A 17,971-nucleotide genomic window follows, 5' to 3' on the forward strand; every position below is an offset into this window, starting at 1 on the left:
CGGTTGACACTATTATGATTTATACCACAATGAGGGGCTCCATCTTAGGCTCCTCGTTGGGAAAGAAACAACAAACACAGGGGAGAAAATTAAAGGTTTAAAAATATACTTACAACATAAAATCTTGCTCAAAGGATGGATTATTGCCTTTCACCGTCACGGTTGTTGACTTTACGTTCTGCAGCTTGAGGGTGACGTAAGAGTTGAATTTATCTGAAGAAGGGGAAGAGAATACAAATTAATTATTTCATCCTTTTTTTTCTCTAGTCTTATCTCCTTCTTGTGAATTGTTGATTCCTTCGACGCAAATGGCGATTACTAACAGTTCATCATACGATAAAATATGAACATGATAATCCCGGGTAAAACTTTTATTAAATATCCCACAAGTATTTCAAGATACCACACAGATAAATCAATTGGAATTATAAAGAAATACAGTTGCTGGTTTGGGAAAAATGAAAACTCCACACACCCCCCTTCCTAGCCAGGAGTTAATATCATTATTTCTTAATCTACCCACTTGTGAAGATTTTCTATGGATCGATGCGGCGGTGACATTGCATTATTGAAAGGTGTCGTAAAACTGTGTTTCTTAAACACAAGGACAAAGTGCTTGAGATGGTGATGAAAAACCAATCTTGTTATGTAGTTAAGACAAGTCTTTGGGGGAATTGATCACCATGTAATAGAACTGTGTAATATAAAATTGCTAGAGCAGTAATCAAACAGGGTGTATCTGCCCCTACCATGGACTTATACACTGACAGTTAACCAAAATCCATTACACTCTTTTGTTAGAAACTAAGTGAATAGACCTGACCTATAAATCTGAAGGGTTCATAACCTAGCCGCTTGCTACACAACCATGTTGTGATAACGTGACAACAGCTTGTTACCATCCGTGCGAAAGGAAGAATAAACTTCATACAGATCACCTTTCAAGTATTCTTCAATATTTCAAAGATGCTCATTCATTTATATACTCTTCTGACAAACGATTTAGTCTCCTGGCATCGAGAAATCATCATTTACAGTCATACAGAAATATGATTGTAATACCGAACAAAACAAACAATTTCGATTTTTTTTATGCATCGAAAAGTGACACCCTATTCAGGTTATGACACAGCTAACGCCAAAGACCAATAATGCAGTCGTATTTTCATTTAGCTGGTAGTGCATCCACCTTTCACCACATGGCTTGCTACAAATTTGTTTTATACCAAAGTCATAATTCACCCAGTGCCTTAAAGAAAAATCTTACACTTATTCTAAAAGACAGAAAAAAATTATTATTCACGGACAAAAGGGAGATCGATAGATGTTAGCTCCAACTATAGTGAAGCAGGGAAAGAAGAGAGAAAAAAGTTGGAAGTTTTCTGTCGGTCAACCATATTTCAATTAAAGTAGGCCATCTCATTTCCTGGTCTATTGGAATAGAAGTTGGGTGTTGGCAAACTTCTCTCGGTTAGATTTCATTCATTTTTGACCAGCTTTGAATAAATACACCGCAGTGGACTTATGCCAGATCTAGTTCGAGATGACTCAAACATACATTCCAGATTACGTTATGAAGCTGGTGTTTGAAATAGCTTTCTGTTCATTGCATGGAGGTCAGGGTGAAAATTGGATGGCCAATCAATACGTATTACTGACAAAATCCGACAGTGAGGATCATCAAGTACCGAAAGGCAAACCGTAATACAAAGTTGACACTAAAAACACTTCCTATGCAAGATTTGAGCATTAATACCGATTAATCAACATCCACCTTGAAATCTGAAACTTTGCACTAGTAGTAGTGAAACCAAAAAAGGAAGGATGAAAAAGTGAAGAAAAAAGTTAAATTTGTTGGCAGATGTTTAGATGATTTAGCTGAAACTCAGATAAATGTCAGGGTTCATATGGTCAAACCATTAATTCTTTATCAGCAAATATTATGAAGTCATGGCACCCCAAGAACACAATCTGATAAATGCTATGAAAGTATAGACTTAATTAAAATAAGAAAACTAAAATGGAATATTCCACAGACTGAAATTGATCAACAAACTTGCCAGAAATCCTCTGCATCTTCAAAACAAAAACCACTGGCTCAGATCAATTTTTATGGCGAAGATGTGTAGTGTTTCACGTTTGGTAAAATGTTGTACATGCACCTGGCAACAGCCAAGTGAACGATGCCATCATTTTGGTCAATTATTTATATATGCCTGAGGAAAATAGTATTTCTCCACCAAAAATTTTCATTTTGATGATGCTTTGTTTTTAAATACAGAAAATATTGACATGTGAGCAAACATGCCAAATGAATCACACTTCAAAAATAAATTAACTACCAATAAAGTCAATTTTTTTGAAGAATATCAGCCTCAACCACATTGCAGACTGTGTGTCTCATTCTTAGAGTGCAAAAGGGTTCAACCAGTCAAAAATATGTTACTTTCAATTAACCACATCTCAAGTTCAGGACAAAATATTGAGATGTGCGTAGTTGTCAATATGAACTGTGAAGTATATTTTTCCTTTCAGAAAAGTATTTTTCTTGTCTGTTATTAATCATAATAAAAAGTTTATAAATAACGGAATACACCCTTCAGGATATTCCTTAATTTTTTTTTTTTTTTTTTTTTTAAAGTGAGATGAGAATATAGAAGGGGATTATTTATGCAAGTTACTCTATAATCTTTAATATTCATGATACTCTGTCAGCCTTGAATAATTAATGCAATCTGACATTTGATGAGGAAACACCAAGGTTACACTGCACTCAAATTACATCACACCTCGTTTGTATGGAAGGTTCAGATTGTTAACCACTGACACATTACATCATTCCCTGCCATTCAATTAAGAAATGTATGTATGGGTCATACGTACAGCGGATATCTATGTCACTGTGTCAGTGTGTGTGTGTGTTCACTTTTTGATCGTGCCCACTTTTAATCATGCTCATTTCTTGTAATTTCAGCTGAACATAAACATGTACCAAAATAAGGGTAAGAATCCTTCACTTTTCCAAATAGGTTGGCAAGTAACAATGTGACCATTGTCATGGCAACCCACAGACAGAGATGCCAACCTCTTGACACAAAAAAACAGACTGAATATCCTAAAAAATCAGATTTTGGAGAGAAAAATCAGATTTTCACGAAAACTCGACACTACCACTGGCCCGTTGGCCCCGGGCCAGTAAAATGTCAGAAAAATGTTTTACTGGTAAGAACGGGCAAGTAAAATGTTTGCTTTTTCAGTAACATTTAATGAGAAAATTATAAAGCTGCCGATTCCGCGTATTTCCCGCCCATGTAGGCTCGTTGTTCAACGTGTTTGTCGGGGTTTGGGGGGTTACTTGTACATGTTTCTATGCGATTCCGCTTCCTTTTTTGAAAGATGAAAAATTGTATTTTCAAGAGGCAATATCGTATTATCGTATTTCACTTGTTTTATCGTACTAAATACGATAAAATTGTACTGGTTGGCATCTCTGCACAGACCAGTGAAATTTATTAAAATGAAAGATTTCACTAGGTCACTAGTCATCTCAGAGGAAGGATCAGATGGGAACTATGTCACCGGGCACCTAAATAATACAAACATAGTTTGGGTTTCCAGTTTGTAGATACATTATATAATGGTAGCATTGTCGTCAGTATTTGTTTTTATTTTTCTTTTTTGTTTATTTGTTGAAATGAGGAGACACACAAAAAAAATCCACCTTTTTTGATTTAAATGATTTGCTTTTCTTGTGTTACCCAGTTGTATTGGCCTATTCTGTGAAAGAATTTAAAAATATATGTTGGGTAAGCAAATCTATTTTCAACACTCAAGCTCTTGCCCTGAACCCCCTCCCCTCCCCACTCAAGCCACCCTCCTCCCCTCCCCTCCCCTCCTCTCCCCTCCCCCTCCCTTCCCACATGATAAAACTAGTGTACTGATTCAGCTGATGTCAGATAAATCTATTAGGTATATAAACCAGGCTGCACCAATTTTATTTTGTCAATACTTTTAATGATTTTATCATTTTAGCACCTGAAAGTTTGATTTGGTTTATATCACAGTACAACACTATTCACTACTTGGATTCATCCTAAGACGAAACCAGTAAATATTATAAGACCATATATAATTATGTAGTTTTCAAAAGTTAATAACTTCTTGTTTTCTTATGACAATTCATGTTCTCTACATTCATTAGAACGGATACATTTTGCAATCAGGTAGACAATAAACAGACAGATAACTCACACATTCATACATGTATGCATTTATAATGCAAAAGCAACGTGCTTCAATTTCAGAACGTACTAGAACGAACAAGAAAAAAGAATCATTAAAAAATCCCACAAAGTTACAGATCGAGAGATTGCAGATGCAGAGGGCATGACAATATTCAGAGACGGTTTTTAATTCTTGTAGAATCATGTTTTCATCTCATCCTGTTTTTCACAAATCTCCGGCCTTCAAATTGGATCATCAATTTAACCAGTGGTGCAAGAGCTTGCTTACATAACCTTTCCTGAAGCAAGTGATCTTGGTTTGGTTGTTTTCAAATTTTTTGATTACGATATCGTCAATGAAATGATCACCAATCACGGCAAGGTGGAAAATATCACAGATTGATAACGTATATTACGCTAGAGTTGGAAAATGTGCCAAATCTTCGTTAGTTTTGTTGTTATGAGCTTCACAAGTGATTAAAAATTAAAAAATTAGGTCTTGACTTTCTCTTCATGAAGCAGGATGAAAATTAGACTATATCCGATAAGGTCTGCCTGTTACTTATACTACATACTACAGAGATTAAATAGGAGGGGGGGGGGGACCATTGCAAAAAATATATAATAATATGCTATATGTTTGCCAATAACATATTTCTACCTAGACTAGTACTACCTAGACTAGTACAGTATCTTTTTATATATATATATATATATATATATATATATATATATATATATATATATATATATATAAATCAGGGCAACCCTTGGATTTGGTAGGGCTAAATTAAACAAACAACAGAGTAAGTCTGATTTTGAGTCTGATTTTTCAGTTTAATAGTTTATGATGCAGCCATATATATTAATGTGAAGAGAAAGCTGAATAGATTACACTTAATTTACTTCAGGTGGCTATCTAATTTATAGCTATAAATTAGTTTGGCTATTTTTTTACAATTTGAAAAAAATTGTTTCAGATATGAAAACAGTGGATATTTCTTGGATGAAAACCCATCTTTCTTTAAACTGGGCAAGGCTTGAACCACAACTTCCCAGCTGTTAGCTAGGTTAGTTTCTAATGACACCAACTTTCTTCACAGGACTGCATTTATACTTATAGTAAACATTTTACTGCTGAATAAATCCCACTTTTATTCTAATTGTAAGTGTCAAATGTTCAGAAGGCTTTAGCTTAGGATGGAGTATCCATATTAACTTAATACACCATTAATGCATCATCCTCCATTTATGTATTTATATAAACAATTTCTGTCGTTGTGTTTTTGGACAGAACACTTGTCTGAGACATCTGAAAATGTTTTAATACAACTGAAAACATGACCTTAAGCTGTGGGAATAACTTAATTAAAGGGAAACAAAGAAAGTGTACTAGTGTCAAATCTTTACTACGACTCTCTTGCCTGTTCAGACAGCCAATGGAATTGATGCTAATCTTTACTACTGCTCCCTTTCCTGTTTAGACAGACAATGGAATTGATGCTAATCTTTACTACAGCTCTCTTTCCTGTTCAGACAGCCAATGGAATTGATGTTAATCTTTACTACTGCTCCCTTTCCTGTTTAGACAGACAATGGGATTGATGCTGATCTTTACTACAGCTCTCTTTCCTGTTCAGACAGCCTATGGAATTAATGCTAATCTTTACTACAGCTCTCTTTCCTGTTCAGACAGCCAATGGAATTGATGCTTATCATTTCTATGGCTCTCTTTCCTGTTCAGACAGCCAATGGAATTGATGCTAATCTTTACTACTGCTCCCTTTCCTGTTCAGACAGCCAATTGAATTGATGCTAATCTTTACTACAGCTCTCTTTCCTGTTCAGACAGACAATGGGATTGATGCTGATCTTTACTACAGCTCTCTTTCCTGTTCAGACAGCCAATGGAATTAATGCTAATCTTTACTACAGCTCTCTTTCCTGTTCAGACAGCCAATGGAATTGATGCTAATCTTTACTATGGCTCTCTTTCCTGTTCAGACAGCCAATGGAATTGATGCTAATCTTTACTACAGCTCTCTTTCCTGTTCAGACAGCCAATGGAATTAATGCTAATCTTTACTACAGCTCTCTTTCCTGTTTAGAGAGCCAATGGAATTGATGCTAATCTTTACTATGGCTCTCTTTCCTGTTCAGACAGCCAATGGAATTGATGCTAATCTTTACTATGGCTCTCTTTTCGGTTCAGACAGCCAATGGAATTGATGCTAATCTTTACTACAGCTCTCTTTCCTGTTCAGACAGCCAATGGAATTGATGCTAATCTTTACTATGGCTCTCTTTCCTGTTCAGACAGCCAATGGAATTGATGCTAATCTTTATTATGGCTCTCTTTCCTGTTCAGACAGCCAATGGGATTGATGCTAATCTTTATTATGGCTCTCTTTCCTGTTTAGACAGTCAATGGAATTGTTGCTAATCTTTACTACGGCTCTCTTTCCTGTTCAGACAGCCAATGGAATTGATGCTAATCTTTACTATGGCTCTTTTACCTGTTCAGACAGCCAACGGAATTGATGCTTATCATTTCTATGGCTCTCTTTCCTGTTCAGACAGCCAATGGAATTGATGCTAATCTTTACTACGGCTCTCTTTCCTGTTCAGACAGCCAATGGGATTGATGCTAATCTTTACTACAGCTCTCTTTCCTGTTCAGACAGCCAATGGAATTGATGCTAATCTTTACTACAGCTCTCTTTCCTGTTCAGACAGCCAATGGAATTGATGCTAATCTTTACTATGGCTCTCTTTCCTGTTCAGACAGCCAATGGAATTGATGCTAATCTTTACTATGGCTCTCTTTCCTGTTCAGACAGCCAATGGGATTGATGCTAATCTTTATTATGGCTCTCTTTCCTGTTTTCCTCTTTCCACAGTTATCTTTCCTGTTCAGACAGCCAATGGAATTGATGCTGATCTTTACTACAGCTCTCTTTTCAGTTGAGACAGACAATGGGATTGATGCTAGTCTATTCTATGGCTCTCTTTCCTGTTCAGACAGCCAATGGAATTGATGCTAATCCTTACCACAGCTCTCTTTCCTGTTCAGACAGCCAATGGAATTGATGCTAATCTTTACTACAGCTCTCTTTCCTGTTCAGACAGCCAATGGAATTGATGCTAATCTTTACTACGGCTCTCTTTCTGGTTTTATAGACAGCCGATTGTGGGATTGATGCTAATCTAAGGCCAGCAAATGGACCAGCATCAACACTGGATAATTTGGGTATTGGTCAAGTAGCAGACCTCCTAAACTAATGAACAAAACCACTTGGATACCACTCTACATTTTTATCACAAAAAAGTTACAAAATGATTTTGATGAATAAAGAAACATATTTATGCATGACCAACTGTGTTTATCTGAAATAAGGAAATAAAATAAATATGCAGCTCTTAGTTACTGATGTGAAGATGCATCATATCTTTTACATTTAATCTAATCTCTAACTGCCAAACAAGCTGCAAATTTCATTAATCAAGCTGCAAAAACGAGAGTAATTATTCAGCAACTTTCACTAAGAGCCTCAGAAATCTCATTTCATTTTCTTTCCTTTTCCAATCACTCAAACATTTTCCTTGCATCTAGGGAAGCCATGACTGTCTAGGTGGGGGATGGCTGTCCAGCTGTTAGACAGGGTAAAATATTGCACAATATTGCATGGAGTGTTAGCTCAGTGGTTAACGCCGGTGCCTTTCAATCATAAGGTCCAGAGTTCGAGTCACTACAAGATTAATGTATGTCGTCCAGTTACAGAGTTGTTGACAATTGACAATTCATAATCATGGACATTAAATATGAGTGTAAGAAACTTCCGTCAGCTTGCGTCTTTGATAAGCCAATGAGGCTTCTTCATGAGTTCCTGCTTGCAGGAGGATCTAAAATACATACATATTTACTGCCGTTTCTATTTCTTACAAAACCTTAAGAATCCCTCATAGCACAGACAATTTCTCACACATCTCTTATCCAGCCTACAGCTCTTATCATATTAAATACTGGACATATACACAAAGCTGCGTCAACAATTTTGGTCACTTCAAATTTCTCGCTTAAATTGGATGAAGTAATCGATGGGCTGTTAACGCCACATTTTGAGACAGACAGAAAGAAAGAAAGAACCGACGGAGGTGTTTTTGCCAAAGTGTTCTGTGGACAATTGTCTCGTGGGAAATAACTACCATTGAGAGTTATCTCAAGGGGATAATATCACAGTTTGTGAGAGCAGGCAAGGTCAATGTGCTATACATGTTCAAAATGCAGTATATTAAAATAAATTTTAACATTGCAAATTATTACATTTATTTTACTCTCACATAGAGTTAACTTCATAATTTCTACACAGGGTTGTGTCAAACATTTTCTACAATTTTGTCTGTTATGTTCGAATTAATGTTGCCTTAATTTTTCAAGTCTCTGCAGTTTTGCATTCACTATTTAGTTTATCAGTATTAACATACACTCTCAACACAAATACAACTTACATTAAGTTTGAATTCACACATATGTGGTAAAATGTCTATATAACTGGATATATAGTGATCAAGAATACAGTCTGCAGTAAATACAAGATATTATGCTGGGTATTTGCCCGCAGTTTAGCTACTGCAAGTAGTTTAGTTAAGTAGAGACCATTAAGAATAATACATACTTTATACAAAACAACAAATACAAGACATGTTTGAAAGATTATTATTGGCTGTCTGCTGATGAAGACACGTGTAGCCAAAAGAGCTTGGCTGATAAATAGAGTTTGAGGTTGAGTTTTCAATATCTATTGTGTGTCAATTGAGTCATAGCTACTATCACCTGCCCCCTCAAAGGATCCCCTGACCCTCCTCAGCATCCCCTCAAATCCTCTCCCTATGCCAGACTTTGAGATCAAACATAATGCTTCAATCTAGGGCAAATTATAGCAAAAGGCTGATATCCTTCCCCATGACTGCACCATTTATTAACATAGCCTCCCACACCTGTTCCTCTAAGTTTAAAGAACTACTCATAGCTTCCTGTAAACGTCCCTTATTTAATATTTATGTTATTAAAACATCTAATCATACTAATAATCAGCAGTTATTTTTACAACGTTTAAGCGACCACAAATGTGGGAGAAACCTGCAAGGGCTCATGGATTACAACTCAAATTTGGAATCTTTTCAATTTAAGTCAATTCAGATGGGAAAACCATAGATTGCTCTTGGATGAAAATCCGACCTTACTATGACTCCGGCCAGGTATCGAACCCAGAACCTCCTGATTGCTAAGCCTCATTGCTTCAAAATGCCACCGCCCTTATCCTCTCGACCACAGCATGGGTATAATGCTTACCCAGCTGACATACCTCATTATGACTTAACATAGCCACCCCACCTGTTCCTCTAAGTTTATAGAACTACTCATAACTTCCTGCAATGTCCCTTATTTAATATTTATGTTATTAAAACATCTAATCATAATAGTAATCAGCAGTTATTTTTACAACGATTAAGCAACCACAAATGTGGGAGAGACCCACAAGGGCTTATGGATTACAACTCACATGTGGGTGGCTTCCAATCCAACTCAAATTTGGAATCTTTTCAATTAAGAAAGTCATTTTAGATGTCCTTTGTTTAATATTTATTTTACTAAAACATCTGCTATTTTTACTGTAAGCTTTAATACAATGATTACAGATACCTGGTGGATTTTCTGGAGGCATTGTATACAAAGTACTTAGAAATTAAATATATTCAGGGAATTATCTAACACAAATAAACTTTGTAGTTAATTTGGAAGTAGAATTGGCTGAAGGTTTTCACTAGCATCAAAAACTGGAGCTCAAGGCAAAATCAGGCAACATTTTTAACTACATTCTGAATCAGTGTCAATATTTATTCTGACCTTTGAAATTTATTCTTTTCTGAACAAGTTACCGGTAATGGAAAAGCCAGTCAATAAGATCAACACAAATTGCAAAGGTTATGTAAATCAATCAGTAAATTAAAGAAATATAAAGTTAAAATGGTGAATATCATCCTGGTATGTAAGATACCATATGAATTCATGGTACTTCTAGCAGTTTGCCGGAGATAGAACAGAAGGATTCCTTATGGAAGGGTGCAGTTTCTCTTAAAGTCAGCTTTGTAATTTATGTACATGTACACATATATGCATATATATGGTTTGTTCTTGTAGTGTATTTGGAGGTGCTGGACACAAAATTAGTCGTTGGGAACTCTTAGTGTGCTTATAAATACTCAATTCTGTCATTTGATAACAGCTGAGCAATGTATAACTTAGGAGCATTATACTGTCCATAAGTATAAATAGAGGCTTCATTAATTAAGCTCTCACACACTGATCACCTTGAAACTGGGAAATGTGATAAGGTTCCCTTGTGGTCTATAGTCTGTACTAACCTGAATAATATTATTCATGAAGGGTTGTTATACAGGCTTTGTAAGAAACTCCACCATGACAGATGAGTTGGGGACTCTAACAAGAGGGGAAGTTCCATTGTGATCCATGTTATATACTATACTGTATCATGAGGGATCAACTGGGATCAACTGTAACCAACCTCACATCTGCATGTAGGAGATCATGGGATGAATGTTTTTAGTCTATGCAGCTGTACCTTTACAGATAGAGGACAATATGAATCCAACATTAATGATAACTAAACTACATTTGTCCAATGTTCTGCAACTCTGGCAACTACCCAAAGTATAAAAACAACTTTCAGCAATTTACTGTGACAATCCATTGCACTTAAAATGAATGACCTTTTTCTGAAATGAGATGCAGTAGGCCTAAAGTAATATTTTTGCAAGTATATAAATTATTGACATAACTTTGGCAAAATTTACCTACAGAGAGTACAAAACAGGAGAGCTAGCTAGCTAGCTTCCTGTAAACATCAACAATACCAAAAACTATAAGTAATTCAGTTCTTCAAACCATCAATACCCTTCTCCCACCCCCCTCCCATCCCCATCAAAGATACCAACTTTTATAGAAATTTGTAGTTTTTAGCATTGCAAGAAAGTTTACGACTTCAGTTCTCATTGAACCAATTTTCAAGCAATTACCTCAATATCGTGGACAGAGGAAAAACAGTCAACTTACGTTTTGATATTCTTCAAGTTATGATTTGGTCCAGCCTTTTTAAATCAATCAATTGTTCACAAGATTGCTTTTACTACACTATTTAGTTATCTTGGTATACCCCCATTGTAGTTCATAATAAAGTACCATGAACTTACATGTAAACCCCTGTTCAATGTAGTTATCCACATAAGATGAATCAGGTCACAAAAGTTTCTCAAAGTTGTGGCAAAAATACAATACCTTCACACAGCAATCATATGTTAGAAACAATGGCACAGAATATTCCAAAATAGATTAAAATCCATATGAAAAATGAACAACGCAATATTTTCCTTTATTGGTAGCGTTGACAGAGTGACACAATAATTTATTCCTCGGTAAAATTTCTGACAGTTCCAAAAACATTCATAAGAACGTATTTTCTTGTTTGTAGTTTTGTTTTAGTTTTTTTGTTGCAAACCTGGAAAATCCATAAACTTTTAAAGAGAGTTTTTATGATGTTACACTTTCAGTAAAATCCATAAATCTACTGACATTCATCTATAGAAATTGCCTTCATAATTTCCGTTTTTATATGTTTTAATTCACCACTCTATATCTCTACTATCCCTAATCTCTCTTCCACCAGTCCTTGTTCTGTTTATTACAAACAACTCGGGCAAGTTTCCTGGTCCAAAAGTAAGACACCTGTAGACCTACACAACTCCTAACAGAGTAGCGTGTGTGATGGCTGGGAACGAGTATCTTTAGACTTTACAAGTGCAATGACAGCCTCCGTTACCACGAAGGTCTTAACCGCAGTAGAGTCACCGCAGTTGTATCCTGTTTGTAGTAGCTGTGACTCGGTTGGCTAGTCGCTTGCTCCCTTTAATTACGGCCTGCTATTAGAAGGCAAAACCCACTCATGCAATTACTGTTCTGGTAGGTGTATTGTGTGTTTTGCAGAGATGATAATTAACATTTTGAGAGTAATGAAAAGAGAAATACAATACAAAGTAGCTGTGAATGGGCTTGAAAAATAGAAGTGGCTTCAGCTTTTCTTTTATTATCTAGTTTTTTAAATATGCCAAAGGCTTATTGATTTAACTGCTGATGGTTTAACTCGAAAATGTACCTTTGAGAGCGGTTGTAGGAGAGAAAGAGAGAAATTACATCATTTTATCAGATATTTGTACTTCTGGATGGATAACATGCATCAAACTGTCCAGAAGAATAGTGTAAAATCTTCAGATTCGGTTTAATATTTAGTTAAGTACATAGGTTAAAGATAAGCTGGAGTACCACGTGTATGAAGTATCACATGGTACGTGCTGTATACCCTTGGCTTACCCTCTGTCTCTGGAAATGATCGGAAACGATTACGGAAATCTTTTTGTACTACCAGCGAATTCCCGCAACCCAACATGATTGATCATAAACATTTCTATAACCCTACACTACAGTTCTGGCCTAGATCTGTAGATCTCCGTAAGAATAGTCACTGAGAATAATACTTAAGCCTCAGGCCCGTAAACTAGGCCTGCATAGCCTAACATTACGGTACTCACCTACTACAAGGCTAAATTGACAGATTGTAGTATTACTTACGTAAGGCTCTCGCAAGGCGCTCAATTTTTAAAAATCTAAGTGCTTTCATTCGGACAACTGAAAAATGTTTCTGACAACAAAATATGAAAGCAAGGTTGTCTGAAGGACAACCTTAAATTTTCTTAACCAGAATACAAAAATGCATTGTGGTTTCTATGATGTAACATGAGCTTTTTCTTCATTAATCTGACATAATATATAGTGAGGGTATATATGTTAACAAGGGTTTCACGATTTGACCTCTGATGACTCCTAATTACCTGTGACCAAACACAATAGGCTTCTTTCACTCAATGTGTTACTTCCACACACTAACTTATAGGTGGGCCCAAGCTTCCAGTATTGAGATACCGTGATTATAAGGTTTTCACAATTTGACCCCTGGTAACCCCAAATGACCTTTGCCCTCCACCAAAAACAATAGGCTTCTTTTACACAATTTGGTACTCCTACACACCAAATATGAGGTCTGTCCTGGATTCCCTTCTTGAGATATCATGTATAGGAAGTTTTCACAATTTGACCCCTGGTGACCTCAAATGACCTTTGACCTCCACCAAAAATAATAGGCTTCTTTTACACAATGTGGTACTCCTACACACCAAATATGAGGTCTGTCCTCGGTTCCCTTCTTGAGATATCATGTTTACGAAGTTTTCACAATTTGACCCCTGGTGACCTCAAATGACCTTTGACCTCCACCAAAAACTATAGACCTTTTGTACTAAATGTGGTACTTCTACACACTAAATATGAAGTTTGCCCATGTTCCCATCTTGAGATATCGTGTTTACAAGGTTTTCACAATTTGACCCCTGGTGACGCGAAATGACCTTTGACCTCCACCAAAACAATAGGCTTCTTGTACTTAATGTGGTACTTCTACACACTAAATATGAAATTGGTCTGACCTTCTTGAGATATCATGTTTACAAGCTGGGCGTCATAATCGCACTCAAGCACACACATACACACACAAACGCCATCATGAATGCATAGGTTACGATTATCATCGAAACCAAAAATGAGCCTTGGAGAGATCATTTGTTTCAGTGTCTTGTCAATAACTTCAAATAAGTCTCTATTACTCAGTGTGATAAATGTCACAAAGCAATGAAGTGTATTATACTTGATTACAAATTACCAAAATGGCAACAATATCTGGTAAAACAACTTGTTAAAGGTCATTCCCAATTCCCCAAAGAAGTTTAAACAGATAACAAATTTTGGAACAATGGACTTCATGGGATGGAAATATCAAATTTGTGTAAGGAAGACAGAAATCATAAGCGTGAAGCAGGAATCGGAATAAATCCTCTTCTGTAAGTGGTTGGATAATAGCCTACTCCACATTCAACAGGTTTTCTATGATTTGGTACCTTATTACGACGTTTCTCATAAAATAAAAAAAATATGCAAAAGACAGAAATGCACAAAATCATAAATATTGTAAAAAGATGCAGTCCACATGCCTTGAACTATGTCCCTTGTTAGTATATGGCACTTTGTACTACATTTCAATTCACACAATAATTGCATGAGCACAGTACGACAAAAGCACAGTATTAACGATACCATTCGTGCAATCATTATGAGAAACTGGTAACCATAGCAAGAAACATTTTAAGACCAGGATGTTGGAAGCATACATGCAATTTGTATGAACTATAATCTTTCATATAATGACTATCTCCACCAATCCCAATAAATGGATAAACCCTGACGCTTTGACTAAATTAAAGCTATTTTCGTTGCTGGGGATGTTAATTACATTTCCCGTTTTGATAACCTTTTATCGCTGCTACGTACATGTAGTTTCACATTTGGCTGATCTCTAGCTCACACTGGATGCACACCAAGGTTTAGCATTTGGTTAAACTGTACACACAATGACGAATAGGTAGTCATTACACCAACACTTGAGAATGTACTAAAAAAAGAATGACTTCATTTAATGAAATCATTAAATACTGAGTGTTAATAGTGGCAATGACTTTCCTTAAAGGGGGAGTGGCATGGACAAAACAGAAATACCAGATATATATATATTTAATATTCACATATATTCCACACTTACATGAGGGTAGGCTGGCTACTATAGATAACTAGACGTAAATGAACTCGGAACTTTGTAATATTTAATGCTATTATTTTGTGCTATAGTAGCTCATCTACAACTATAAGGGTTTCTCAATATTCTAAGAAAACCACAGAGAAACAAAGTACCAGACAGATTAAAATTCTCAGTATAGCTAGACTGACCAATGAGCAGCAGGGTAAGCCTTATGACCTTGAGGGCGTGAAAAATCTACTAGTGCAAGATTGTCGGCCGTTTTTCTTACACAAACAAGATCTGGCCTACGGGCCACCATATTTTGAGAACCATGTACTTGATGCTCAAGAAACAATATATATCGCATTGACCAATTACAAAAGGGAATATTTAGTGACAGTACTAGCGATAGAATCTACTAATTTGGCTAATTAGTCTAATTAATACAGTCTAATACAGTCAAGAGTCATACCAAACAAACCTTTACATCGAGATCTCTTGACGATTGAAGTCAAGCTAGTAACTTGTCTTGAACTTTCAGCTTAACTGCACACACTTAACAAAAATTCCAATTTAAATTTTCTTAAGGTTAAATTTACACAATGTTATTTCTCTAGGCGTACATCATGATATGCAAAAATTCAGCAAGCAATCCCATTAACCCGAATCGACTAATCGCACACAACCCTGCACAAGTGTCAAAATGACCAATTGGCAAACAGCAGGTTTTCACTTACAAAACGAAGGACTCATGAGTAATTCACACGGGGATTAACTTGGCTGATGAAGCCCGGCATCCAGGAGAGTAAAATGCCTTTAATCTACGGGTCATACCAATCAAATTAAGAAGCAAACTGTCAAACATTGACGGGGTTAATGGCCACCATCGGGGATATGCTCAAGGCAGTCGTGTAGTTTACAAAACGTTCCCAACGGGACCAAAGTCACTAATTACGAAGGTTGACACTGATCCATTAAGCGATTCCTCACCCTGGCATGACGTAAATCGTTCTTGGTGTCTGCAAACATTGTAAACATAGAGTGTTTCGTGCTCAATACTTGCTCGGCACTAATTCCACACAGAAAAAGAGATGTATTTGTCCATATTAACAGGAATATAGGCCCTATGTAAACTTGGATGCTCGTCAACTAGAGGGAGTTGCACTTACGACGGTTTTTCTCAAACGATGCTCTCAAATTGTTGGCAGTAAAAAATTGTAGACCAAGATTAATGCTGCAGGAAAGTGGGAAACATTTTAATGCTACTAGTGGGTATACTTTGACATCCATCTTGTAATTGTGACCAAAATGGCAAAGTTCGCAGGGATAGTCGGCAGAAAGCCGGAAGACACACGCTCATTCAAGTGTGAATCGTTTGGTTCGACATCTGAGTTAAGTACAAGCAAACATGATACCTTCAATTATAGGCTTGAAGAAGTAACTGGAGTTAGAATCGATCATGATTCTAGCCAGTTAGTCTAGTTGGGTCATGATTCGCTGTTTCAATTTTGGTCTCTCTCAGCTACCAACTGCAACTCCATTTTTTTTTAAATTATTATTCTTATTTTCCATTTCTGACCAAATGGTAAGTTTAACAAAGCACTGTCACTCATATGCAACCTGCAACATCAAATGAGAATCGGAAAACTCTTCCCACAAAATCATATATCCCTGGACGGTAGACGTTCTTACAAACCACCTCCACAAAATTGCAACTTTGTGCATGTCATATAGAAAATGCAATGTCAGCTTCGGACACAAAACTTTTCTGCATAAACAAGTTTTATATTTATAGTATGGTTGTACTTACGCATCTCACAAGGAAATTCACAACATCGGCAGTTGTATGCTTTGAGGTCGAAAATGTTATTTTAACAAAATGGGCAAATAATTATGACATTTGGATCTGTCCATATCCTATCATTTTTTTAAAAGTTATGTCACTAATTCATGAATGTTAAGTGTACCTGAAACTTCTATTACAACCTGTTGAAAACTTTATCTGATTTTGTTGTGTTTAGTTCTATTTTGTCTGTAGGTAAAATGTTTTCATTATAAGGCAGGCTTTATTTCAGTGAAAACACATTGGTAATCCTTTTAATGTTATCAACATAAAACATTTAACACAATAAATACACAGTTTAATATTTGCCATTGTTTTAGTTAAGATTACAGAATTCGTTTAGCCACTCAAACCTCTATCCACATTTGTATAGCATTATTGTCTCAGGCTTCTAGAGAAGCCAACATGATCACTATATCCTACACTCAACCAGAGGCTAATGAGTAGTGTAACCATGGAGACCTGTTTATGGGGAAAAAAAGAATAAAAAAAGATGTATAAAAAGCTACCCCGAGGGAGAATTTGTTGCAAAAAGAAAATGCAGCCAAAAATGAGGATATGGTTGAAATGATTTGTATTACACAAATTACTAACACAAGGCTAGTTATAAGTTATAATACACTGAACAAACTTGGGTTTTATCTAGCGCTTATTATAGAGGATATTATATTAATATAGTATTCAATTTGAGGTTAACCTGGACTACAGTAGGTTGGTGTGGATGGTCCGCCCTAATAAAAAAATAAAATTCTGCTGTCAGTTTTCAATTAAATTTAGTCTGCATGAGAAACATCATAATATTCTTTCTATATCATTCAAAGTATCTGAATTCTGAATCATTCACTGATTTATAGAAACGGAAGGAAACTAATATTAATTGAGTTTTTTAAATAGTTCTTTAAAAAATCTACAGTAGATAACAGTGTATAGCTGAGCATCATTATTATGTCAGTTACATTCTACTATACACTTAGCTCACAAAGAAAAAATATTCCTCCAAGGTATAAACTTTGTCATAGCGCCCTCTAAACCATATTTCAATATTTTAGTAATTCGCACATTTGTAATAAAAAATTGTTCAGAGTTCCTTAAAGTGAAACAAACAAAACATTCAAGCAAAGACATATTTTCATGAGTGTATCAAATTT

General features: G+C 35.9%; 1 protein-coding gene across 10 annotated transcripts in view; it reads right to left on the reverse strand.

Annotated features, from left to right (window-relative positions):
• The window catches only part of LOC139978211 (protein unc-13 homolog B-like), a 200,825-nt gene that overhangs the window by 96,296 nt on the left and 86,558 nt on the right, over positions 1-17,971 (reverse strand). For 8 of the 10 annotated variants that reach the window (XM_071988155.1, XM_071988156.1, XM_071988157.1 and 5 more), the window contains exon 3: positions 114-213. In XM_071988155.1, coding sequence (XP_071844256.1) covers positions 114-213 — 100 coding nt within the window. The other 2 variants (XM_071988162.1, XM_071988161.1) reach the window with 2 other exon arrangements.

The sequence above is a fragment of the Apostichopus japonicus genome, chromosome 13 (genome assembly GCF_037975245.1).
Source record: "Apostichopus japonicus isolate 1M-3 chromosome 13, ASM3797524v1, whole genome shotgun sequence".
NCBI lineage: Eukaryota > Metazoa > Echinodermata > Holothuroidea > Aspidochirotida > Stichopodidae > Apostichopus > Apostichopus japonicus.